Source organism: Amphiura filiformis, chromosome 5 (genome assembly GCF_039555335.1).
Source record: "Amphiura filiformis chromosome 5, Afil_fr2py, whole genome shotgun sequence".
Taxonomy (NCBI): Eukaryota; Metazoa; Echinodermata; class Ophiuroidea; order Amphilepidida; family Amphiuridae; genus Amphiura; species Amphiura filiformis.
Window position 1 is genome coordinate 53,584,779 of NC_092632.1, and position 27,882 is coordinate 53,612,660.

The following is a 27,882-nucleotide window of genomic DNA, read 5'->3' on the forward strand; positions in this document are numbered from 1 at the left end:
TGTGGGAAGGATTTGGGTAAGCATTCTATTAACACATTACACATCAACGCCTCGGTATTTTCCTGTCGTAAACACGTTAGGTAACCGGCGATTCGGTAATTATGTGTGTGTGGTGTAATGTCGCGTTTTATGGCTCGTGTTATATATGGCCATTATGTGACTGTTTTATGTAAGGTGTATGGTAGTTACGAATGAATTTAGTTTCTGCCAAAATTTTAATGTTATTTTGGTTGTTTTCTGGATCGACACTGAAGTGAATGAAGTGGGTACAAAACACAACTCTGACTCTTGACTGAGAGTTTATCATTCAATTTGAGTAAGCTTACCAAAATACACATTTTCCAAGTACCCAGCCATCTGTCCATGCCGTCTCCATGCATGAACATCAACATTAATGACACGGTTATATAGTGCTTCCACCACCATCACCATGCAGGGAAAAAACTAGGTTCACTAATGAAGGAAAAGGTCAGTGAGGTAAGGGTACTGTAACGGTATTAACTTGACTCAAGAACTCTAGCTTCGAATTTGCACACGATAGTTATACGCATTCGATGCTAGAGTACTTTACTATGGTTTTTCAGTCGGACAGCGGTCCAATTTTTTACACCGGAGGTTATTTATTCTGTTAAGCTGAATTTATACTCGATCGCTTTTGCAGAAAAGCAATTTTCACGCATGCTCAATGTTTACTTACATTTCCAGAGCGTCAAGCCGATCAATCGATTCAAATCGCCGAGGCACAACGACGTCGCTTTTGCAAGTTGAAGAAATCTCAACTTCCCTGCGATATCGCTTGACACATGAATGCGTCAACCAATCATATACAACCATCTGGACCTATTATTTTGCTATTTTGCTAATTGATTTACCTTTCTCGATTATTAATTTTTGGTGATGAATTAATTCAAAGCAATAATTATTGACAGCAACTGATGTTTTACAAATGTATTTTGTGGCATTTAGTTATTTTAATTGTCGTTTGCAATCGCCAACGCTGTGATAACTTAGTATAAATGCAAAAGCGACGAGCGATGCATCGCCAAATTCGGCGATTGCCCATCACTTTTCAAAAGCGATTAATCGCAATCGCTCGGCGATTGAGTATAAATTCAGCTTTAATATTGAAATTTGGATGAAAGTTATTTCGATGAGTCAACTGTATCTTTTGAGCAAGATTTGCCTATTTTTGACAGTCTAAAATTTTGCTGAAGTGTAATTTTAGCAACATTTTTGATGCAATCGCCTGTCGTGATCGTCTGTGTTTACTTTTGAACTTCCATTGCTTTACACGGTGTCATGCTTCAGCAAATCCGACTAGATTTTGAATGCAAAGGTCTCTGTGAAGCTATCGGTGAGCAAATTCTTGGCAAGAGTTCTCGAGCAAGTCAAACTGGTATCAACAAGAATGACATTTACTGATTAAAGACTAGTGTTTACTCAAACTTTAAAGTAGTGTTTTATGGGTGATAACATTAAAACTTTAACTTCATATTATTAAGTATTTAAACTTCTAAAACATGTTTACAAAATATTATTATGCTTGAATATTAGAATCCACATCAAAAGGAAGTGGGAGGTTACTCGGGAACTCTAGCTTCGAATTTGCACACGATAGTTAATCATTCTATGCTAGAGTACGTTGCTATCGTTTTTCGGTCGGACAGTGCACCGAAGGTTTTTGAAATTTGGATGAAAGTTATTTCGATGAGTCAACTGCTGTATCGTTTGAGAAGATTTGCCTATTTTGGACAGTCTAAAATTTCTGCTGAAGTGAAATTTTAGCATTATTTTTGATGCAATCATCTGTTGTGATCAGCTGTGTTTACTTCTGAACTTCCATTGCTTTACACAGTGTCATGCTTCAGCAAATCAGACTAGATTTTGAATGCAATGGTCTCAGTTTGGGGGCACTCGTAATTCAACTTTCAAGGACGTCTCTGATTTCAAAGACGGGTCAGTGATTTCACATACGGGGGGTCTGTGATATCACATACGTCAAGCTTTGTTGACAGCTGGGTACTCTATGCAGCACATCGGCACGAAGCTGAGTGTATTAGAATAAGCTTTCCTATGCTTAGCAAGTATATACCTGTGCAAAAAATTATATCTATCTGTGCAAATTCTGACAAATGGTCCCAGAACACACTTAGATTGCAATGGCCAAAATCAAATGTTTTGAAGTAAAAAAATCCCAAGAGTACCCAAGCCTGCGCTCTAATATTCATGAATTGGATAGTATAATTAGCAGGCACTCAACTTGGACTAGCTACAACCCTGACTTCAAGGCCTACTCACAAAAGTATTCCCACTGCGCTGGCACATTCACCAACTAATATCGTTTGCGAAATTGCGACTGGGTTTAGAAACTAGGGAGTGTGTGATTTATGAGACGTCTCTGAAATATGATACTGTTATGTGACATGACGCTTCAAGAGTATTTGATATCATAGACATCCGCGAATTATGAGTGCCCCCAAACTGGTCTCTAGCCTAGAATGTGAAGCTATCTGTGAGCAAATTCTTGGCTACTAGACTTCTCAAGCAAGTGGGAGGGAACAGAGAACTTATTGAAACCAGAACATTTAAGTAAAAATGACAAGACCTAGACAACACCATAACCGATTCTTTTCTATACAGCTCACCTCAAATATCGACAATCAAATAATCATGATACAATGTATTATAATATTTTTTTCAGTTGAGACATCAGAATGGAACAACAGTTACATAAGGCTTGTGATCTAATGAGGAATATCACCTTGTCTAACAGGTAAGACAGATACGCTATTCCATTTGAAATTCATACACCCCATATGGAAGCCATGACCTTAATCTCCAACCCAGGTAGGGGAGATTTCAAATGGGGTCACCTGAATGGGTAACTCCATTAGACATCTACATTCCCTGTGTGAAAGAAAAGATAAACTGCTGGCTATGCTAATTTTGCATTGCAAAACAAAACAAAAATAACCCCAGCCTTGTCAATTCATGAAAATCCTTCTGACGAGAACCTAAAATTAATTTTATGCAGCCAATGACAAAAAATGTCTTTGTTTTTAAGCTGGGTTAAGGGATCTAAAATGAGCGTTTATTGCGTTTCGACAGTATTTTTTGTGGGACATGAGAGCACCTCAGACCTATCGAATTGCATTCTGAATACTGAAGCATGTCTTTCTGATATCAAATAATTTTCATTTTTGAAAATCACAATATAATACAAATTTTATGACAAATTATAAAAATTTGATATTTTTCAAATTTTGATATATAACAGTCCTCGAAGTAAATTATATAAATCTAATGATATATTCTTAAAGTGTATTAAGACCTAATTTTTTTGGTGTTTTGGGAAAAAAAATCCATATCTTCAATACGAAAGGTCAAAATTTTCAATTGATCGTCGGCTTTTCATCCCACCTACATACACTTTAAGTATAAATCATCAGATTTATAAAGTTTACTTCAAGTACTGTTAAATATCAAAATATCAATTTTAATGATTTGCCATAAAATGTGTATTAAATTGCTAATTTCAAAAAATGAAAATTATTTGATATCAGAAAGACATTCTTCGTATTCAGAATGCAATTCGATATGTCTGATGTGCTCCAATGTCCCACAATAAATACTGCATGTCCAAACGTTCATACCCCAGCCCTTAAAGAAGTCATCTAGGCCTATAATAATTTAAAATATTTAAAACATTCTCTGTATCGAAATTGATTGTATTATTGACTGATTGGTTGGTTGATTATTTCCTTTAATTTGCCTTGACAGATCAGAGAGAGGCCCACACCTGCAAAACTCAATAGATACAATTGAAAAGACACTGGTGCCCATCATTCATAAGCTCCATTGTTCTAACCAAGGGGATGCTTCTACTCAATCGTTACCAGCGAAAGAAGATGTTGTAAATATTAGTAAAAATTTAGCTGAATTATACATCCAAAATGCCAGCAATAATAGCAAAGTTGCCCACAGGTTAAAGAAGGTGAGATTTTAAACATTTTAGTTCTTGTTGTTTTGTGATGTAATGTCACAGGCTTCTTAACCCAGACAAAGGGGGCACTAGTTCGGTTTCGCAAAGGTTGCCAAAATGGTCCCTTAGCACAATCTTATAATGTGAATTATAATGTCATATTCAGATATTAAGTCCACCCATAGAACTCCACATTAAATGGTCAAAATAGACATACAAATCAAACAATAACAACAATCTTGCATTTTGGGTTTTGGTATACCTACAGAAAGCAAATGCATTATTTTTTCTTGCTTGAAAATATTATTGAACAGTGCTTTATAAATGAAAGATAAAATGAAGTAATGTATGTTATGTTTAGTATATGGATATTGTCAGATCATAAACAAATTGCAGATAATACTCCCAGAAAGAATCCAGCATGTGCAGGAGGCTAATGTATGTTTTAATATGTTGTAATTGACAGATCATAGACAAATTAGAGAGAATACTCCCAGAAAGCATCCAGCATGTGGAGGAGGCTATATGGAAACTCATAACTCCTGAAGACAACACATGTGGGTTAGACCTCATCACTCTAAAAACAGGTAAGGGTAAGGGGTTAACCCATCGCCAGGCGGGTTGACTGCAGACAACAAGTTTTAAAAAGAATTCTGAAATGTAAAGTATCATGACCATATTCGGAGTCAGCATGAAAAATGCATTAAAATGAGTACAAACAAGCCTAGTATTGGTTCAGTGGTTCTTAAGATAGCTCTTGATATTTTGAGAAAGTGTGTCATTTATTGTTTTCTTGATATTCTTTTTTTCCAGTTTCAAATTTACTTGAGGACAGTGTGACTGCAAGGAAAGCACTAGAAGCCCATTTCACTCCGTTCACATCAACTCTAGCAATAACATTAACAGAGGGTGTAAGATCCATTGATGTCACAGATGACAATTATACTCCTTCTTCCAGTTCATCTGCTATGCAAGTGTGTCAACTAGGGGCCAAAATATGCCTACAAATGTGCCGATGCATGGGGGACAAATTAAAGGATATCTTGTGGATAGAGAAGACACCATCAAGTCAGTGTTGTCCTGATGGGGACAGTTGTCCACCAGATGTTGCTAATGTTACACAGAACTTTCACTGTATTCTTCAAGCTCTTCTGGACATGATAAGCAATAAGGTATATAAAGGGTCAACAGGTTCCAAGTTTCCTGTTGAAAGACTTTTTAGAATAAATCAATTTCATTACCAAATTAAAAAACAAAAGTTACCAGTAGCCAGGATCTATTTGAAAGGGGAATTTGTAATCCTGTGCGCTGTCATTTTGTGTTTTGCCTCTAAAATAAATTGTCTGCATAAAAAAGACAAATGATTTTGCAAAATAGCCAGAATGATTTATATAACTTTCTTGCACTAGCAGGATGATATATTATATCAGTTCTGTAAGTAAAAAAAAAAAAATTAATATTTTTATTTACAATCTTAAATTTCATAATCTGGTACATGATTTGTTCCAGAGGTTTCCAAAGAGTGTAGTCTGATGGCAGGTGGTGCATTAGCAATGGTGTTGAATTCAGCAACCAAGAAGAAGGAAGCAGACAGCATTGCATTAAACATGCTACAATTACACAGCAAATGTGAAGTGTGGACACCTGAGATGGGTATGTAATAAACTGAGATTGCCCCATCTGTAATGGCTGCCAGGTGTAATATTTTTTATATGGGCCAAATATTAAAGATGCAGAAACTGTTAAATGTGTGAAGGGCAGCTATTGCAGGTAGGGCCTACTTGTGCTAACCACACACAAAAAATCTTGAATTGCGCAATTATATTTCTATCAGTTAAAAAAAATTTTAATATCACAAAATACAAAAATTCTATCACTTATCAAAATATGTATTACTCATTTGTCAAAACAACACTTTTGTTTTGCCATAGCGTTATTAATATTTCCAATAATTACACATAAATTACAGTAAAAAATCATTTGAATGAAGGAGATGCAACGAGAATGCACAACCCTTCGATACTAGAGGGTGATTTCACGAAAGGTCATTAGTTCAAATCTGCCTCCAGAAGACATGATGTATGGAACAAGTACAAAGTAAATGAGTCAATCAATATCACTTCAACTGGGTTTTTTTTTGTACTTAATACATGCATCATGTCTTCTGGAGGCAGATTTGAACTAATGACCTGGATCTGGATCTGGATGACCTTTTGTGAAATCGCCCTATAATGAAAATATTAACCAATTACAAGTGAGTTGGCATGGTTGGATCCATCTCCGTGTTGCGCAACTGCAGGCATTCATCACACAGTGTATGCGGACAATCGTCACACTGTTGGAAGCTGTGTTCATTCAAATGCAATTTCTACGTAAGGAGATGCACATGTTATGCAAAGAAGCAGGCTCTAGTTTTGCTTTAAACATATTCAGGGGCCTATGACACATAGGCGGTTTTCCCGCACAACGATATGAGAGTAGCGGTAAACATAAATAGAAATCAAAATTTTACCTCTACGCTATTCAAATTTGGTTCACTCACCCGAGCGCTTTCACCACAAATGTTGACCCAGTGAAAGTGCTCGAGTGAGGGTACTAAATTTGAGTAGCGTAGAATTATAATTTTGCTTTCTAATTTAATTGTTGACTTCAATATCATCTCAATTTTTCTCCAGCAATTAATACACCAGATAACTCAACATTAAGCATAGGAAATATCAGCATTAAGTGCAAATGCCCTACAGGGGATGCACCTACAAGAAAATTCAGTCAACTGACGCTACTTCGAGGTCTTCTTACATGCAGCAAGAATGAGTCTATACTACAGGACAAGGTAAGCTTATCAATTATAATTATATTAACCCCATGAAAACTACCTGCCGATTGGCCAAAAAGAAGTTTTCATTTTCAATTGGACCAATCAGCAACATTGTTAGAATAATTTGACCATGCAAACAGATTGGCGTGAATTATTTACAAAGCTCCATTCTGATTGGTGATTAAAGTAAAGATATCATGTAATCGAACAATCAGAGGCAATGTTAAATCGGCAGGTAGTGCTCAGGGGGTTAAAGGCTAGGATATTATTTCCAATCCATTCTGCAGTTGGGACAAATGCAACAAAGCATTTTCCGCAGTGACAAACATCAAGAATGACAGGCGTGAGTTACTGTGCATCAAAGTCCAGGGTCAATGTACTAGATAATCGGGCACATAACAATGGTTTCTGTCTGTAATAACTTTATTATGCTATTGGTCGTTGTGCCATATTTTGCCATCAAATTTGGATCACAGGGAATCAGTTTAGGAAACCCTGTACTAGCCTTAAAAGATACAGTGTACACCATGCAGCTGATGGCATTGGTAATATCAACTTTCTGTTTGGAAGGTTTAACCTCAACAAAATTTGGTGTACTTGTCATTTGCAGCTACAAAGAAGCTTAGCTTACTTTATAAAGGTACCTTACTTTGTAAAGTTAGTTACTGAGTGGATGACTGACTGTCTGAATGACTGCCAGTCTGACTGACAATACACTGAATCACTGACTGGTTGACTGACTAAATATTTACTTACTGACTGACACTGGCCGAATGGTCTACTGACTGACTAACTGAGCTACTCTGTGATATTGATAGACTGATTGACTATGAGTGACTGTCATATTGACGTTACTAACCTACTTTGTAAGTGAGTATGTGACGGTGTAAATCTAGTATAAACTATATTAGTCACTGAGAGAATTATAATGAGTAAATCAGGGAGCATGAAGGTGAGCTTGTAAAAGTTGGTCTGCGTTGATTTTAACCCTGTATGACTGTTGATTTCAGGCATTACTACTTGATGTCATATTTCCAATGGTGTGTGGTATGTGTTATCAACTCCGGGATATGCAATATCATGCACTGCAAGGTGAGTCACATAGGTACACTTTCATTACAAATTTTACCATTGTGTAACAGCGTAGAACGAAGAATTCTGTGAAAAATATGTGACCCGGTGTAGTCCACTCAGGCTAATGTCGGCTATCACTGAGATAGCCAGAAATAGGTTGAAGGTTATAGTTAGTCATAGTTATACTATGAACATGTAAAAATGTTGTAACTTTGCAACCAAATCAGTTATAAACGTGGGGTTTGAACCGATAGAAAGGGAATTTTGTACTTCATATAAACTTAATAATTACTCAATTTTGAAAAAATATGACTTAAGCCTGAGTGGACTGGATTGGGTCACATATGTAATTTAAATAAAAGTGAATTTCATTAATATAAGTTTAAAAACATAAATATTGTTGCAGCAATTAAGGTTTACACAGTCATTCAACACAAAGAGAAAGGAAACTTAAAACTTCATTGATTAGACTAAAGGTCATCTGAGGTCAATCATGAGGTCAACTCTATCACAATGTCACTGGAGTTCTCCTGATGATGAAGATGTATGTTCTCACATTGAAATATTAAGGTTAACCTCAATTTCCTTTGAGTTGAATGACTGTTGAAACCTTAATTGGGATATTCCAGTTGAAATCCATAAATGGAAGACATGACCTTAATCTTCCACCAAGGGCATGTAAATTTCAAATGGAGTCACCCATTCAGGTATTAAACCCTATTTAAATTCACCCTATCTGTGTGAGAGATTAAGTTCATGTCTTCCATTGGGGGTATATGGATTTCAAACAGAACATCCCATTGCTATTTATCTGCCAACATGTATGAACATTCACTTGAATAAATATTGTTCTTATTACCAGTACTCACATATTGGCTGCAGACTGTCAAGAGAGAATTAGCATTTCTTCACCAATCCCAGGATGTGAGTGATGCATCAGTTGATACGAAAGAAGAGCAGCGTATCTTTAGTCCTCAGTCCAAAGTAGTACAGGATATATTAGCCATTGCATGGCAGAGTTGGCAGAGTCCAGTGGATGGTGTGCCTGAATTAGTCAAATCTATTGTAGCTTTGTTACTGGAGGCTTACGAGGCAGAGAATAAATTGCTAGAGATATGTGAATCAAAAGTAAGTGGCTTAAAAAAGTAAGACTTGAAATGCATAAATAAAATTATTTTTGAAAATTATTCATTTAAACTTCAACACTACTTGTTTATTTCGCTTACCCGGAGCGCTTTCAAGGAACTTCCTCGTCATCAGCCGATGTTGTTGTCTCTGATGTTTTCTTAGAAACAGCTAGAGACCAACCTGATCAGGTGACATCAAACTTGATGACGTCACCGAAGTCGGAAGTTTCCTGCCCCTGGTGTCGCTGGTTTTGCTCAGGTTGTCCCACACAGGATCTAATTCCAGTCCTGTGTCTCGGTTCAATGAAGGACCGATGATGGATGGCTGATGACGAGGAAGTTCCTTGAAAGCGCTCCCGGTAAGCGAAATAAACAAGTAGTGTTGAAGTTTATATCAATAATTTTCATTGTTATTACCACTACATATGAATCTGCAATTCTATATAAAATTATTTTTTCCTCACTCCTGATACTTGTTACTATTGTCAAATAATCTTTTAAAATGGATGGACATGTGAGAGAATATTACATCATAAACCTTGGAATAGACTACATATAACAGGTAATCTATATGCAATAACAAATTTGAATTGGAAAATTGATTGATTAATTGATTAGATGAGTAATTGATTGGTTCATTGATTGATTGACCAATGCATTGATTGGTTTGTAGACTATTCTATCTTTGATTTGTAATCAATTACTTCATTGCCACATACTGTAAAACCCCGTCTACAAGCATATATAGTGTTTTTTATAAAAGCTTAATTAATTCGATGCAAGCATTAATATACCAATACAATAGATCGGTCTTAAAATAATACTTGTTTGTATATGCTTGGATCCGTAATTTATTTGCTCAAATTCCATAATGGCGACTGGATTAATGTAGCTTTCATCAGAAGCACACTATATGCTTGTAGACGGGGTTTTACGGTATATGTGTACATATGTAGTTTCAAATTGTGTTTACATACATTTAGGATGAGATTCTGTTTTCATGTAGTATCATGATGTATCAGTTATAGTTCTCTTGTTTGTTTCTGTTACAATCCACAGTTATACAAAATGATCACCACTAGACTCCAGCACAGTCCTTGGCATGTCAAAGGTCGCTATCAACTGCTCTGCACAGTCATCCCATACTGCAACTCTACTGAATTACTAGCCTCTTACCCAGCCTTGCCTTCCCATCTACTGGAATGTCTAGGTACCAACTATCTTGCAGTGGCTGCCACTGATGTCTATAGAGTATGGTTACAATGTTTAAAAGCCAATAGTAAGACGATAAAAAGGAGAAAATCTGATGAGGATGTAATAGCAAATAGAAAGACGACAGAATGGGAGAGATACTGGCAGCAAACACTATTGACAGGACTGTGCAGTGACGATGAGTAAGAAATCATCTTCTTTTTTCCCCAAATAGATATTTCACTCTTGTGCTATTGGCATAGTGCTAATAGGGGTAGGCTACATCAGTGGCGGCGCGAGGAATTTTTTTCCGGGGGCATTAGGGGGGCAAAGTGAATTTCAGGGGGGGGGGGCAAAATTTTGCGCAAACTTACCACAAAAAGTGGAAATTTTCGTAATTTTGGTTTTTTCTGGGTGGGGCAACAGGGGGGCAAGAGTTCTGACTGGGGCATTTGCCCCCCCCCCCATGGGCGCCACCACTGCACCACTGGGCTACATTCAAATTAAATTGTTGCTAGCCTGTTGGTGTTAATTTTGTGAATGTGAGAAAGTTGTATCTGCTACTTATCCCCCTCTTATACTTTACATCAGGACATGTTAGCGGTATTAATTTTTTGCGATTAGTGGATCTGAAAGTTTTCATGTTTTGTTTTCTATCTTAGATTGATACCTACCATTAAAACAATTCCTTTCCAAATTTCGAGTTGCATTGCTGCAGCGGTTTTGATATGAGAAGCAAAAACGTACAACAGTGCCCCATAAAATATTACATACACTTCCGGTGTGGCAACCACAAATCACTACATTTTTGTTCACTTCATTTAAACGAAACATCTCGGGTGTTAAATTTCATTGGGGTAATGAGAAACATATGAGCTTTCTTTTGATACCAAAATCTCAGTTTTGATGAATATAAATGGGGGATCAGGCTAGCAATCTGGTCACAGACCTTTAACCGCACCAGTTTTGATTTTCTTGTAAATGTACCCTGTCAATATTTATCTGCCCCACATGGAAGAGTGGAACATTTGCCTGTAGCCCACATTTGAAAGAAAAACAATCAGCTACTCACCAATATAGCTTGATCTGACCTGTATCTACTATTTCATTAAAAAATATGTAATCAGCTAAACTGTATCTTAGTAATAATAATAACAACAACAACAATCTTAATATGGTGCCTAATTCAAATGTTCATGTCCAAGGCCAAGTGGTGCAATCAACTGGACAAATGACACAAAACCTTAGATGCCAATATGCAGATTAAATTTAGACTCCAATTTCACCTTTTTTTCAGAGTGGTCCGATATCACATCATCAATTATTGGCTTCCTCTGACGGTGAAGTTCCTCCCTGAATCTTATGGGATAATGAGGACATCAATGCAATCAGTATGTGAGGGAATCAGCAACACTAGAGTCCTCCATGCTCAGATAATACTACTACAACAAGCCAGGATGAATCAGGTTAATGAGCAGGACTGGATGGTAAGAAAATAATTATTTCGATTTATTATTAACCGCCTGAGAACGACAGCCTTTTTTTCAATAACCTGCAATTGTGTCTGTGTATTGAAAATTAATTATCTGTGATTGGATTAAGGTAACACTGCGTCTATTTATACGTTATGAATCAGGATTAATGGTAAAATTTGATTTGGTCAATACATTGTATACACAAGATTCAATGTTTTCACAGTTAAAGGCCCATTCAGTGATTTGCTCATCCGGACGATCGTAAAAATCATCAAAATTCAGATTCTGGTACCTTTATTATTGTCATAGATGTGCTAACATAGCCTGCGAGTAGTTCAGCCGAAAGCTGTGTATTTAAGACAAAATAAGACATTTTACACAAATCTGTAATTTAGATACAGATCTATTTAGATATCTAAATTAGCTACATGTATTTGAATAAGGCTTCAACTTCGTCAGTACTGCTGTTTTCTTTGTTTTTTGCCAAATTTGTCATTTCAAAAACACCAAATGACAATTTGAATAACTTATCCTTCACTTTTAAGCAATTTATAAACAATTTTAATTTTTTCACACTTGCACTGGGATCACTGAATGGGTCTTTAACAAGTCAATTAATTGATATTCCATAATAAGGATTGACCAAGCATTGAAAGATGAAACAGATTTGGCTCCATTGCTAATATCAAATGTGTTACTCTCAATACATGTAGGTCCATGAATGGGAAGGAATAAGTGCAGCTTTGTGGCACTGTGATGAAGACGTCCGCTCTGATGCATTCAGTCTCGTCTGTATCACCCCAAAGAAATCCCAGATGCCATCAGAAATGGAGGTACAACTCATACAGAACTTCATTCCCAATAACATGAATTGTGACAGTGCTTCATTTCGCAATAAGCTTCATAAATCCATCAGAGCAGTGCTGACAAGGATGCGGGATGGTAGTCTTGCATGCTTGAGACAATTGAAGAAAGAAGAAGCAAAAGCAAATGCCAAAGATGAATTGAGAATTGGATCGCTTAGTGAACAGCTCAATATGGGTGTCAGGTTTTTCAAGATGTTTCTAGATACGGCTATATCTAGTTTGTTTCCTGGTGCTTGTTATCAAAGAAAGAAAATGTCTCTTGATGTGGTAAGCCTACTGTATGAGACATTGTTGCATGGATCCGGGTCTCAGAAGGTGCAAGGTGGAAACGCTGGTAAGGAATTGATACTACCTTCTTTAAATGATTAGGGTGTAGTTAACTGTAGAGATATAATCAGTGATATCCTAAACTAGACATCCTTAAATTCATCAAAATTTAGATTTCAGCATATTGGGACCAGCATAATTAACTATGCTAATGGTAAATGTGAGATAAATCTTACGGAGCAAAAGAAATCTGACAAGTGATCAGGCTATCAAATTTGGAAAGTATATATCAGAAAGCATAGGTTGGTTCAATGTACACTACAAGGCGATTAATAAATCTATTACTTAATTACTTATGGAAGTCCAGTCCACAGACTAGTTCCAGGTACAGATAAGACATCCTACAATCATCATGATTCTTGCTCTTTCTCCACCAGTCTTCCTTTCGTATTGGTCACTCCATCTGTTTTTGGTCTAACCTTGAGAAGTGAGCCTGGCATGGTGCAGAAAACCATCATTATTGGTGTTCTGTTGTGGTCCATTCTTCTAATAAATCTGTATAATTTATGTATTTTATTTATTGTATTTCTGTTCAAATCATTACAGGATCTTCAGAGACACTTCTTGAATGGGCAAGAACTCACCATCAATTTGACCTGTTATCTGAAAGGTTAGAGAAGTTTGCTCATTACAATATATATGTATTGCTTCTTATTGAAGGCATTATTACAATGTTCTCGGGTAACACAATCAAATTTCATGATTTTTTTATGTAATGAGATACCTTTTTAATTAATTATTGGAAGGGAATAATTGGGGTGTATAATGTTTACAAACTACACATTTCTCTCTGCTGCCGCCCTGTTTGTTGTTAAATTGTGTAATAATTCACTTGGGTCACCTAGAATTCACCAAGGTTTTTTTAATAAGTATCCATTTTGGAGTGGAGCTACAATATAGATGTAGGCTGTGAAAGTTACAATGGAAAACTCATGTAACATTTCTAAAACACAAATACAATATATTTTCCCCCTCTCTCTTTCTTTCTCTCCTCTAATATAGAACTGCAGTTCTGATACTGACATGTGTTCAAGATGGCTCCAATGACATCAGGAATGTGGCCTTTAACCTCTTGATAACCTTCTATCCACCTATTCTCCCATCATCCATTTCATTTCCTGCGACATGTGGTAATGAGATTTTATGTAGTGGACTTCGGCTGATATGTCATCCCAAAGCACATATGGCTGATGCAGGAGCTTTGCTGTGTAAACTCACTTTCATGAAGTAAGTTAAATTTGATTTTGTTGCCTTCTTTCTGTATACATATAGGGATCAAAATCTTTTATTGCTGTTAAAGAAAATATGGCAGTAAAATTGATATAAGCACCAGATACTGACAATACCGGATCCATTTCAATAAACTTTTAAACCTTCATAACTAAAGTAACCGTTTTTATGTTATAAATACGCTTTGCCTAGGCATTACTTTACAAAGTGTTCTTGTAGTAAATCCTTATTACTTGCAAAGGGTACCGATTATAAGTCAATTGAGTGAAATGGAACTTACGAGGCATTGTTAGTTGAACGATTGATTTTGAGACTTACAAAGCTTTGTAAATGAGTGAATAATAATAAGGCGTTTCATCTAGTGCCCAATGCCAAAAAGGCCTCTAGGCGCTTTACATAAATACAAAATAAAATCGATACGCAAGGAAAATTTACAAAGATAAATCTTTAAAAGTACAATAAAAGAGTGATCTGCACCCAAAAGTCTTAAGTACACATAAAAAAGCAAAGCAGTTATAATAACAAGAAACACTTTAAACCATGGGAAAATCCCGGTAACGAATATCATTAAAACACATCAGACCACATAATCAGCAGATATTGCAACAAGTGAGATGCGGACCACGCAGAAAAAAAAACCAAGAATGTTCTTAGTCATCCAGTAGTTTCATACAGAGTTTTGGAATTAAATCTAATACTGGAACTTACTTTTTGCAACTATTGCGACGTTGCATCTGGAACCACCAGACTTCATCAGGCAACTGACCCGCTGGACTGAGCTTTGTTAAGTTGATTGATGAAATCCTTTTTTCTTACACCTCTGATAGAAAGTTGTCATAAGTTAATGCAATCCTTTTTTTAATGTTACATTTCTAGGAGTATTTTGCAAGTCAGTACTAATCAACCTGGTGTTGATGAGACCAGCAATCTTGGTAACCATGACAACCAGCCTCCTACAGGAATAGATGTTTTCATCATCAAGTTGCTGGATATTCTCAAGTATCAATTTAAGTGCACTCAGGCCAATTTTGTCAGTGCTGCTGCTCTTACTCCTATGCATGGTAAGATAGAGAGAAATAGAAAATGAATGATACATTGATTGTACCAAAATTTAAATCAAATTCAGGTCAACATACTTTTCACGTCAGGGCAGCCTATGCATGGAATTCTTTGCCACCGACAGTAAGAGCTCAGATGGAAAATATGACTTTAGGCCAATTTCAGTCAAAAATTAAAGAAATTTAGGCCTGTCTTTATCTACATTTTGTTCATTTGCTTGCTTGCATGATTTTTGTATATAAATATAATTATTGTATTTCTGTATTTAGAATCATGGTATTTATAATTATCTTGTAGTTGATGATACCATTATACTTATTTGTAATATATTGTAAATACTGTATGATATTTTGTAAATATTGTGTATCGTAATATATTTTGTTGCTATAACATGTATACAATGAGGGCCTGCTTGAAAAGCAGTGCTTGTCACTGAAGCAGTATAACCCTCAATAAAGAAAGAATAAATAAATAAATAAATAAATAAATGATTTAATTTGTGCCATTACAAATATAGATTTACAATAGCAATGATATAATCCACAGGTTTGTAAAGGTCAGCTGCCTTTGCTGAGGGCCAATTGTTGCTTGGAGTGATTAAGAAATGAAGAGCTTTGTTTTAAAACCCCTTACATCCACTTGCCCAATTTTGAGAACACATCAAAAAATCATCAACATAATCACTGATATAAGGTGTATTTCAACAAAAGCAGTTTTTGGCAGGATGCTCATCATACCAAAGCATCCCGCCAAAAACTGCTTTTGTTGCAAACCCCCATATATAAGTGATTTTTTTGATGATTTTTTTTATGTGTTCTCAAAAATGGGCAAGTGGATGTAAGGGGTTTTGAAACAAAGCCCTTCAAATATATTGCAATAGAAGAACTAACACTCATGAATTTACCCATGTTTAACCAGTCTATTCTCAACATGAAAACAAAAGGAACCTAGTAGTATCATTTGATGTAATGAGGTGATGCATCATATATTATATCTACTCTGGTCTGATTAGATGGGCCTCAAAGTGTGTATGAATTTGCTATCCTTGTAAAAACATTATTTTCATCCAATTCAGGTGTTATTTTAACCATAAGAAGATGTCTGACAGAAGACCCCAGCATCCTACAGCTTGTGTCAAGAAAACATCCTGACAAATGGTCTACCATCATGGAGGACATCCTCAACACTATACATGACATAGTGTTCTTCATCCTAGGTGTACTGTCTGGCAGAAAAACTGAGGAAGAAGAAGCTGCAGCAAGGAATTTGGCACCCTCGTTTGGTCAGATGGGGGAGGCCATTGATGGGTTGATTGGTGCATTGTCTCATGTCCAATTAGATGGGGTGGAGAAGAAAGAAGACACAACAGCTGTGTCAGATGAACATCAAGTTGTCCTGTCATGTTGTTGGCTTAATTTAAAGGTATGCATTTTTGAGGACGCACAAATGAGAAATCTGTGTGCAGTAGTGAACTCAGCGGGGATTGAACCCTGGGCCTCATGATTACTGTTGGAGAGTTACACCACTGCACTACCTGAGTTCACAGTCTGTTGGTACATAGGCAGGCAAGTTATCATGCTGGTTGATCACATATAGGCCCAAAAGGATTATAACAAGTAATGCTTGCTTGAGAACCATTATGAGGAGTTCAGTGATTAGGCTGCAATACAGTAAAAGTCTGAAATCCACTCAAGAAGATCAGATGAAATCTATTATAAAGTGAGTTTGCTGAAAGATCACTTTACAAGTAGCTACAAGTGATTTAAACTGATCAATGTAATTGCTCTCCTTGACCACTCATGCAAGGGCCTAGGATACTAGTCAAGTCAATGAACAAATGGTTGTTTAGTCTGCAGAATTTGGCTACATAAAGAGTCATTTCCAGGTATCAGAAATCGGTGTCAAATTGCAGAAAATATATCAAACGAACCAAAATAACAATCCAACTAGGTTGTTACTTAGCTTTCAGATGTACTTCAGTCACAATATGAGTTCAGTTCACAGAGTAGATGAGCATAAAATCAAAGAAATAATCAGAGCTTAGATGGGAGCCTGCATCCTGGCGCACATCATTGATCATATCAATGATGTGAGTTGTGTGGTGCGTTGTCTTACACCCTGCTATGGTATACAAATATTGACTGCTATGAGGGTCATGGTTTAGATTATAGGCCCAAGGTGATCTCCGCGGGCCTATAATCTTAACCATGTCCCGAATAAAGCAGTCAATATTTGTTTTATATACCGAATGGATACGGGGATGTTGCGATTACGGGATCGGGACGCACGTGACCGGTCCATAGTTCATTTCCATGGACCGGTCCATAGTTCATTTGAGGGCATAGTTAATTCAATGACTGCACATTCAACCAATCAGATGACAGGAATCTATATATGAGATATATAATAATGAATATAGGCCACCTCCTTTCTTTATTATACAAATATTGACTGCTATGAGGGGCATGGTTAAAATTATAGGCCCAAGGTGATCTCAAAACCATGACTATGCCCCGAGGCGTAGCCGAGGGGCATAGTCATGGTTTTGAGATCACCTGGCCTATAATTTTAACCATGCCCTAATAAAAAGCAGTCAATATTTGTTTTATATACCAAATCTTAAGATTCTTGTCATCTGTTTGGTTAAAAGCATCGATTTTGGGAAGAGAAATTAATAGTTTCAATGCGAACGGCACACAGATTACAATCTGCGTAATTATAACGCGTGAAAACATTAATGCGTGCGTAATATCATTTTACGCTGGGAAAAATGCGCAGTTTGATCGTGACGCACATGACCGGTCCATAGTTCATTTCCATGGACCGGTTCATAGTTCATTTTGCGGGCATAGTTAATTCAATGACTGCACTTTCAACCAATCAGATGACAGGAATCTATATATGAGGTATATAATTAACATTATATACTTCATTAATATATTCTTGTTCATTGATTGGTTAAAAGTGGATCACATGACCAAAAATAGTTCTACCATCAGTACTCCTATCCGTAAATAGTACCTCTAAGCCGTAAATAGTATTTTCAATGTCCCGGATGAGCCGTAAATAGTACCTCCAAGCCGTAAATAGTACTTTTGACCATGCCTTCCAGCGTCGGCGCATTCGATGCGACAGAACAGTTCACGCATACGCGAAACTGCCATGGCGTCATTTCGCGCTGCTGTAATTGGTTAGCCCGATTTTAGGCTATTCGATTTGTTGAAGGGTAGGTTGTGCTTAAATTAGCCGTGCTATTCACTCAGGATAGAAGCGAGAGAGTCAAAACGTCAAATAATTTTCTTTTAACAAATCAATGAACAAAGAACATATTAATGAAGTATATAAAACAAATATATACTGCCTTTATTCGAAGTTCTGGTTAAAACTATGGTCCTCGTTGAGATCAATTAATACTATTTTCCTGAGGGGCTGCGCCCTCAGGAAAATAGTACTATTGATCTCACCTCGGCCCATAGTTTTAACCAGAACCTCTCATGGCAGTATATATTTGTATACTATATACTGAAAATCTGACCCTTTTTCTATATTTTTATTAATCAGCATGCATAGCACTTTCATATTCGAGTGATCCTCCCAGAAATACTGGGGGATAAGTTCACAGATTGTAATGTATTCAATTTAGTTAGATAACATGTTTGCTTCATTGTATACAGGAAAGCAGTGTACTACTTGGAGCTCTGGCAGAATCCTGCCCATTGTGTGATGAGGAAAACAAAGGAGGACTACTTCAATTGTCTCATCTACAAAGAATAGCTGACATCATGATTGAAATACTCACCAAATGCAGACACAAGGTTGGATCTCTTATCATTATTCTGTTTTGTCCACCCTGTCAATAATAAGCTTGAAGTGGTTGCAGTTACTGCTAAAATATTTTAAATTGTCATTATTTTTATGTACTGTATTCGACCAAATTAGTATGACCAAAGTAAGAAGTGACCCTTGCAGAATTTTTCAAGTGACAACTGTCTAAGCGCCCCCTATTTAATGGACATATGTGACACGATCAAGGGAAATGAGTCGGATGTCGCTAATATTGATTTTGAGATATTGGCAAAAAAAGTGTTTAAATTCTTTTGTTTTATATTGTTTTCTGTGATTGATAAATTGATGTAACTTCGCAAAGAAAAGTCGTATTAACATGGGGTTTTCAGTTTCTGAAAGCTCCAAATGCCCTTTGAAGAAATATATGAAGAGCTTTGTTTCAAAACCCCTTACATCCACTTGAGCAATTTTAAGAAAACATCACAAAATCATCAAAAAATCACTTATATAAGAGGGTCTACAACAAAAGCAGTTTTTGGCGGGATGCCTGGGTAGGATTAGCATCCTGCCAAAAACTGCTTTTGTTGCAAACCCCCTTATATCATTGATTTTTTTGATAATTTTTTGATGTTTTCTTAAAATTGCTGAAGTGGATGTAAGGGGTTTTGAAACAAAGCTCTTCATATGTAAAACTCATTTTCGACCAGGGTCAACATGTGACTCATTCCCCTTGATCATGTCACATATTTGTAGTTGTATTAATGTCTAATTGACCTTTTCCGTAAATCCCATAAGCCTTTGCGAGTGCATCTGAGATGTCGTCATTTGACGTCAGTACGCATCACGCCAATGCGCTCATAGTTTAGCAAACATAGTTACTGTGCATTGCAATTCGACTCATTGATATTAGTGGTTAATACTTTGATTAATTAAGAAATCTTGTCTAAGAGGATCATCCTATAAAGCCATATAAAAAAGCTAAAATGCAGTCCAACTACCTCTGGACCTTAGCAGGGGCCCTAAGGCCCGGGCCCTAAGGCAGGCTGCTGAACCCCACCCAGTTTGCGCTATTCAGGATGTTTTGCTATCTAGGTAACGCAACAAAATAGGTCTACTTCCATTAAGGCCTATAATTGACCATGACCTATTTTGCTGGATTACTTAGATAACAAAACAGCCTAGATTATGTGATCTATTCTTTATTTGAATTGTTATATCAGGACAAAAAATTTTGACACCTGTGTGTAAATTTCCAATTTTTACTTTCACTTCATCATTTTTAATAAGCACACCACCCTCACCTTCCATGACTTCTGATCAGGCAAATTACTGCATGTAACCATTGCAACCTTTTGAAAATTCTTGTGATGTTCCAGGGAGCCATTGAAGGATGTAACCAGGGTTTTGCCAGACTATGTGCTAGACTCCTCTCTAGTCATAATCAGAAGTTTGCTAGTCTTCCACATAGTTTACTGGAGAGAGTTCTTGGAATACTAACCACTGCAGAATCTTCCTTCACTAAGAAGAGTGCTGGATTACCACTTGTGGTGGAGTCTATCATTGTGGCAGAGCCAAAGGGAAGAGAGGTGAGTTAATGACCTGTTTTGAGAACTGCTACCTTTGTTACACTGTTTCTAATTGGTTTATCATGTGATTTATTCATCTGAGTATCCAATTAAAATACAGCTTCTAAATATTTAACCTCAATCCTCTTCAGCCCTACCACCATTTCTTACCATGTTGCTGATTGGCTAAATTAATTATAATAGTCTTCTTGTAGCCAATCAGCAGGTAGTACTCATGGGGTTAAGTTGCTGAAAGTTTGGATTACAAATCTGAGGCTGGGCTGTATAAGTAACACACAGGGTAATATAGTTACAGGTCTTGATCCTATTGATCCATCACAAATAGGATGTAGTTTGTTTGAAGGTGGGGCAGTAAGTATATGGCCTGCAGAGTGAGTTGTCAATGACTCAGGTGTGAGAGGGCTTCAGTACAATTCTTGAATTTTAATACAAAGTGAGGTTAGGAAATTTAAAGTAGAAGTGAAAACCCAGAGAAAAGTAGGTCCAATTCATAAAGTGAAACAAGCAAATCAGCCTTGTCTGGCTATATTTTCTTTCAAATGTTCTCAGTCTTTTTAGAGTTACAAATATGAATATCTTACTCAGCCAGTGGCATATATACTCAACATCCATAATCAATCATCAGAGAACACTTTTAACTATGAGAACAGCTTTTGTAGGTAATGGTTTTTGTCGTGTGGTTTGACAAAGTTCATTTATCTTTCCCTCACACACCTAGGTGTACTCTATCCAATGACAATCATGATCACTGTTAATGCAACTTCATGGTGTAGTAATCAGGAACATTTCAAATGCATCTATTTTACTAAGCTTGGTAAACGGAAACATTTTCTTCCATCCATTAACAGAAATACCTTCTACAACATGCAATGCAAAGACTTGCATCAATAGCCAAGCAACCGCTACCAGACAACCCTGATGGCAACATGGATCTACCACAGACGCATGCTATCAATGTGATGATGGCACTATTCCGGTGTTCTGCTATTAACACTGATATGCTTACATATGTAGGGGATGCTGTCGAGTTTGCTATCACTGGATTTGCATGTCCTTTCTGGGCAATAAGGAATTGCTGTATGCAGTTGTTTGGTGAGTGACAAGTGTAAAAATGGTTGTGGATTACCCATATGAAAATGTGGGGAGCTGCTTCTGGTTGTGATGGTTATTTCTGGATGAAGGCGTATTAGGGTTAACTGCATATATAGCTGCTTCCTTGAATGATGCCAAGTGGTTTATTTTGGGTGTCTTGGACCATTATAATAGTGATCAGCAATTATCTGTTCAAATGTGCACAAGCCTGTGGGTTTGTCATAGCCACTATAAATCACCTAGTTTTTGAGTGTGTACTTTTTTGTGGTCAAGATCCTAACTGCAATTGGCACTTATATGTTGCACAATCACTTGTGCGTTTGTGGCTCTGAAAAGAGCCGTTCACTGAAGGAAGCTTGACAGCTCTAAACTAGTAGTCCGATTGCAAATCCATGTAAAAACTAAACGTAGTCCAATCTCTGAATTGAAATCAACATTGTCATTGTATTCATTGTATTTTACAGGAACATTGGTTGCCAGGATCTTTGGTCAGAAGCGAGTAGCAGATGAACACTCAAACCTTAACTCTCTATCGGCTTCAGAGTTTGTGTTTCGCTATCCATCGCTGAAGGAATACCTACTGACAGAAATGAAACAAGCTATGAAGGTACCAGAGGTGATGGATCAGGACGGTGATGACTTAGTAACAAACAATAGAGAGATACTACTATTCCCAACCATGCATCCAGTACTCAGTGTGCTTGCCAAATTGGGGTTGGGTGTAGAACAACATACAGAAAAAAGGTAACTCACAGATATTTCAGATGAGTTTTTCTGCCATTTTGTGCAAGTTTGTTGGTGTAGTCTGCCAGCTGTTGGTGCAAGTTGCCCTGTATTTCAGCATCTTATTTCTTAACGTTAAATTTTTCAGGCCAAGAATATTTTTAGTTCATCCATTTGAACATGCTACAAAGCCATTTTTGTTACTGTTCTGCATACTAATTGTAACTTATTTAATTGTACTTGTCTTGGTACACAGGACATTAGAGGAGTTCCTAGACCCAATCACACATCTTCTTTCGAGTCCAATCTACTCCATCCGTGAGCTTGCCTCTCGGGCCATCTTGCCTCTTGTACCTGAAGGTAAATCCATAGAGAGGGCAGTAGAGGTTGTATTGAAATTGCCACAGAAACCAGAAGACTCATCATTAACCAATCAACTCCATGGATACCTCCTGTTGGTTCATACTCTCGTTCAAACTGCCATAAATGGGAAGAGGTAGGTGAATGCCTGTTCACACTATGAAAATAGGCCATTGCAGTTGAAACAAATACACCCCCTATGGAAGACATGGCCTTAATCTCCCACACAGAGAGTGTAAATGGGGTTACCTGAATGGTGACTCGGTTTGAAATTTACATACCCTGTGTGGAAGATTAAGGCCATGTCTTCCATAGACCATTCAGCCCATGTGAGCAAAAGAGCAGTCTATCTTCAACATCCATGCACTCTGCATCCACCTGTAATGTTGATTATGTTGTGTATACCAAACCAAAGTGAACCAAGTTAAAATGCCAAGGGGATCAACACATGGTAGATTCTGAAACATATATATTTTTTATTAGGATGTGTAGTGCTTGTACATATGTGATTTTTAACATTTAGCCAATATTTTGATCAATTAAGGGCATGGTTTAGCTGGTCTGGTGTAATAGATTTGAAATGATATGGCTGATTTTGTTACTACCCTTCTCAGTTCATGCACCAATGTGATCAGCTACATTTTATTATGTCAGATATGAGTTATTATATTATGGGTTTTTTTTTGTGTATTATGTTACCACTTTCCATTTTTATGTTCAATATAATGTCAGACCTGCCAACTGTCCCTCATTTTAAGGGACTGTCCCTTCAATGGGGGTTTACCAAAGTGCAAATGAGGGACAGTCCTGTTTTCTGAAAATGTCAGTGATGGCAAATTTAAATGTAAGAACAACAGAAAATGATAAAAATATCTCTTAAAAATTTGCTATAGCATTCTCTTTAGTCCATTGTGATAAATTCAGACCTGCAAAACCTTCTCTGAATTCTGAAAGTATTGCACACCTTAAGTCTTTGAATTTGTCCGTACCTGGTTTGTGTACATGTACAAGGTTTTGGTCTCAATGTCCCTCATTCTGACTTCGGTAGGTTGGCAGGTCTGTAATGTTGATACCAGCGTAAAATCAGTTGCGATATATTTGTTCCATTTCAGTATGTGTGTGGAGAAGAGCAAGGCCCTACTTGATGCATTCAGCAAAGTGTCATGGCTTGCTTCCGCAAGCAATTCATGCGCTATTGTGAGGGCGCTATTCATCAAGACCTGCAACAAGATAATACAATGGATGCTAGTAGCTAGATGTGAGGATGCATGTAATCTTGTCTTATGGTTGAGAGAGGAAGCACAGAAGTATGCAGACAACCCTCCAGAATATCAAGTGAGTGCCTTTGGAATACATACACCCCCTACAGACGACATGACCGTTATCTTCCATACAGTGGGTGTGGATTTCAAATGAGGTCCCTAAATGGGCCACACCATTTGAAATCTACACCATTGTGTGAGAGATGTCATATCTGTAATATCCAAATTAATAAATTGACAGGTCTTAAATAAGGCATAGTCACTTGCTACACAATGATCTTGGACAAACGTTGTAAGCAGTGATCACAGAGGAGAAAGAAACAGAGCGCGTACAACCAGTTAAAGTCCCCATGTATTATATGATGTAAGTTCTCGCATATTCTTGAGGGCCGATTGTTCGATCGTGCCGTGTCTAACATTACAATCACGCCAGTGCGGCGTGCTGCGTATACACGATAGAGCATTACGTGCTTTCACGATTATGCGATAGACCATGAAAATATGTGGTAATTGCGTAGCAGTCTCGCCTGTTGCATTTCATGGAACAATCAGCCCTCATTATCAGGCGGTGCTGAGACTTTGACTGGTTGTACGCGCTCTGTTTCTTTCTCCTCTGTGGCAGTGATATATTTTATGTAATATAAGGAAAATGCCCATTGTCATAACTAACAAATAAAAAACCTTGCAAACTATACTTGTAAATGTTTTTCGATTATAGGTGATGATGACATTGGAAACTGATATATACATTTGGTATTTGGGTAAAAATGGTAGCCCAGCTCAAAATCCAATATTCAGTAACATCTTAAAAATGTGATGTAGGACAAAAAGTATTGAAAAACAGCTGTTGCATTGGGCTATTCCAGTTGAAATCCATGTGGAAGACATGACCTTAATCTCCTACACAGGGAGTGTAGATCTTAAAATGGAGTTACCCATTTAGGTAACCCCATTTGAAATTCATACTCCCTGTGTGGGAGATTAAGGTCATGTCTTCCATGGGGGTGTATGGATTTCAACTGGAATAGCCTATTATAAAATTGTCATATATACTGGAAGCAACCGGTACTGAAGGTCAATTGTGTCACAACCCAACTGAAGACAGAAGGGTTCAGTTGCAACATTGGTTTGTACGTATACAATAGATATGTCTGGTTGACTAGATTCAAAGCTGTTGATTTATGTTTTCTTTTCTGTTTTCCCCAGATTGGTATTCCAGCTCTAAACCAGGCCATGACACGTGCTTTATTACTACTATCTCCATCTCCATCTGACCAAGTATCATCTATAATGAGTCTCTTGACTTCCTCCCACCAAGACACACGGCTAGCCGCCCTAGAATACCCACCCACACATCCAATGAATCAAGAGTTAATCAATCTACTCTACCTCAAACATTGGGACCTTCTTACTCATTCTGTGTTGAAGGAGAATGACATTCAATGCATCCATGCTGGGTTAAGCTTATATTTGTATGTAACCCTTAACAGCAGTAGTGCAACATCAATAGTGCAATATGATAATGTAGCAGAAGTATGGAGATATCTAAGTGCAATGGCTGATGGGAAGAGAGGCAGTACTTTGTGTGCAGCGGCGTTACCAGTACTCAGTATTATTGTGAGGGATCACTTGATGGAAGGACACATAGAGAATGGGTAATTACTAACTGCATTTAGTTAATTGATTAATGCCCTGGAGCGTGCAATGTTTTGAAAGGAGGGGGCATTGATAGGTGGCAAATTTTGAATGAAAAATAGCTGTCAGCTCATTGGAGTGAAATACGGCTTACTTCCGGATTTCTGTTTGAAAAGGTGGCCAGTGTAAAGAGCTTTGGTGCAATTATTGGTAGTAATACTGAACATTTTCACTACAAAATTGCATTTGCAAGTGCATTTTCTTACAAAAAAGTGGTTCATATATTTCAGTAAATGAAAGTTTTGTTATGAAGTGGATGGGAGTGTTTAAAATAGGTTTTGCCCATGCAATTTTGCAATGTGTGTGACATCCCAGTATTAAGCTTACTTACATGATACTGTATGGACATTTTTGCATTTTGGTCACTTTTGGGGGCATTTATGATAAGGGGTGATTATTACAGACAATATGGTATATAAAGAAGCATATGAAATGGAACCGTGTTCAACAATAGCGGCGCCAGCTGCTTGGTGAAAATAATTGGGCTAAAAATGTCTTTCAAAAAGTCAAAAAAGTATTCTTGATGTGATGAATTGACGGATATCTCAAGGTGCCTACCTTAAATGCTTTTCAAACATGATGTATCCATTGACCAATATGATGTATTCAGTGACCAGGTGGGTATGGGGAGGGAATTTAAAAAATGCACCATCTAAAACCCCATCTTGCCATGATTCTCATCAATTTACTTCACCTTGTGCATTTCATTTTAGTTGGCTTCTTTATATATTTCTTTCATCAGCATGCTAAGTGAATGGGGTGATTGGATGTTACAATACAGTGATCCTATCGAGATGGAAACGACTCGCTTGTCTGTAGCCAAGAGTTTGCAGATTTGTGGTGTAACAGCTCTCAGTGTATCTTGTGATTCACACATTGAGGACAACATACCAGCTGCTTTGTGGTGAGTTATTAAAAAGACTTACATCTCAGTTGTTGTGTAAGAAAAATGTATAATTTTTTTCTTCCTTATGATGATGGCAAGTTTTATACACCAATCCGACTAGGCCATTACTGCGGTGTCCCCGACCCTGCCTGGACGTATAACTGCGGTGTCCCAATCTCGGGGGTTCCATCATTTACTTTGTTAGTGTGCTACGCAGAATTGTACACAACAGTGATTTTCAATGCACGATCATGAATTGATTAAACAAATTAAATCTCCGCACTGGTACAACTGTGGTTCCGTCAATAGAGGGCCAAATACAGTAAACGCTTCTCGGATTGGTGTATAAGATTAATGTTAGATTTCTTGAACTAAACAAGGTTTGATAATTTATACAATTGTATAATAAAACAGCTTTGACATACCTTTAAATTAAGGATTTGTGTAGAGTAATTTTAGATTTGTCCATATGTGATGTTTGCTACATCTTTGTTTGTCTCAATAGTGTCTTCAGTGCTGGTCTGCACTGATTACTTCAAGATGAACAGAGCACCATACGCAGAGAAGCTGCAATGTTTGCTGCTCAACTTCCAAGAGAAGCTGACTGCGTCCAGTATCCTTCAGTTGGGTGTAACCAAGGAATACAGGTAGGGGTTAAATAGCATTACATGTTTAATTTGTGAATAAACTGAATGGTCCCCTACCTAGAGAGGGTGGTTGCACTCAGTAGACTTATGTATATAGATAGCAAGAAAAGGAGTACATTATCAGTACCAGAAGTTATTTTTAACAAAAACAAACTTGGTGTACTTGTGTCAGTTGAATTATAGTGGGAATTCCAATTGAATGAACGCAGCTTTTAATAGTGTGACAAATTTTTGCGTACACTGCGTGATGTACGCCAGCGTGTGCGACTGTGCGTGAGTAACGCGAAAGTGAATCCAACCATGCCAACGCACTCGTGATTGGTTAGCATTCTATCCAAGGTCGTGCGTTCGCGTTGTAGTTTGAAATACACGATATACGATTGCGGTTGGATCGAGTGCAGCTGTTGAAAGCTGCGTTCATTCAATTGGAATTCTTACTATAGTTGTAGTATACAATTCAGGTCCAATGAAGCCAGATTAAATTTTGTTTGTTTGTTTCTTTTTCGTAATAGATTTTGATGAGTTATTTATGTAAGCATTGTACATGGTCAATTGGTTGTTACACTGCATTGACAAGACTGCTGAAAGGTCCAAGTACACCATCTAAAGTGATCTGGCAACAGGGAGATACAAGGTATGAGTCACATCATCTATTCTATCAACCATTACAAGAGTGCTTTAATCTGGAGATACAAA

General features: G+C 37.2%; 1 protein-coding gene across 1 annotated transcript; it reads left to right on the forward strand.

Annotated features, from left to right (window-relative positions):
* Positions 1 to 107: 107 nt before the first annotated feature.
* On the forward strand, positions 108 to 27,180 carry LOC140152277 (tRNA (32-2'-O)-methyltransferase regulator THADA-like). The gene is made up of 25 exons (XM_072174582.1): positions 108 to 477; positions 2,702 to 2,773; positions 3,781 to 3,994; positions 4,449 to 4,569; positions 4,796 to 5,154; positions 5,494 to 5,635; positions 6,658 to 6,815; positions 7,811 to 7,892; positions 8,737 to 9,002; positions 10,061 to 10,395; positions 11,490 to 11,679; positions 12,381 to 12,867; positions 13,407 to 13,470; positions 13,863 to 14,087; positions 14,967 to 15,151; positions 16,225 to 16,571; positions 18,824 to 18,964; positions 20,312 to 20,521; positions 21,370 to 21,613; positions 22,078 to 22,357; positions 22,593 to 22,832; positions 23,809 to 24,031; positions 25,165 to 25,613; positions 26,396 to 26,557; positions 27,045 to 27,180. Exons 2-25 carry the CDS (start codon positions 2,715 to 2,717, stop codon positions 27,067 to 27,069), a joined length of 5,208 nt encoding a protein of 1,735 aa, XP_072030683.1. The 5' UTR covers positions 108 to 477; positions 2,702 to 2,714; the 3' UTR covers positions 27,070 to 27,180.
* The last annotated feature ends 702 nt before the right edge of the window (positions 27,181 to 27,882 follow it).

Bases quoted from the DNA above. Each gene is read 5' to 3' on its own strand.
- LOC140152277 (XM_072174582.1), top strand. From the start codon at position 2,715: ATGGAACAACAGTTACATAAGGCTTGTGATCTAATGAGGAATATCACC. The intron at 10,396-11,489 runs GTAAGAAATCAT...CCTTTTTTTCAG, and splicing joins GGACTGTGCAGTGACGATGA to AGTGGTCCGATATCACATCA. The intron at 13,471-13,862 runs GTTAGAGAAGTT...CCTCTAATATAG, and splicing joins TTTGACCTGTTATCTGAAAG to AACTGCAGTTCTGATACTGA.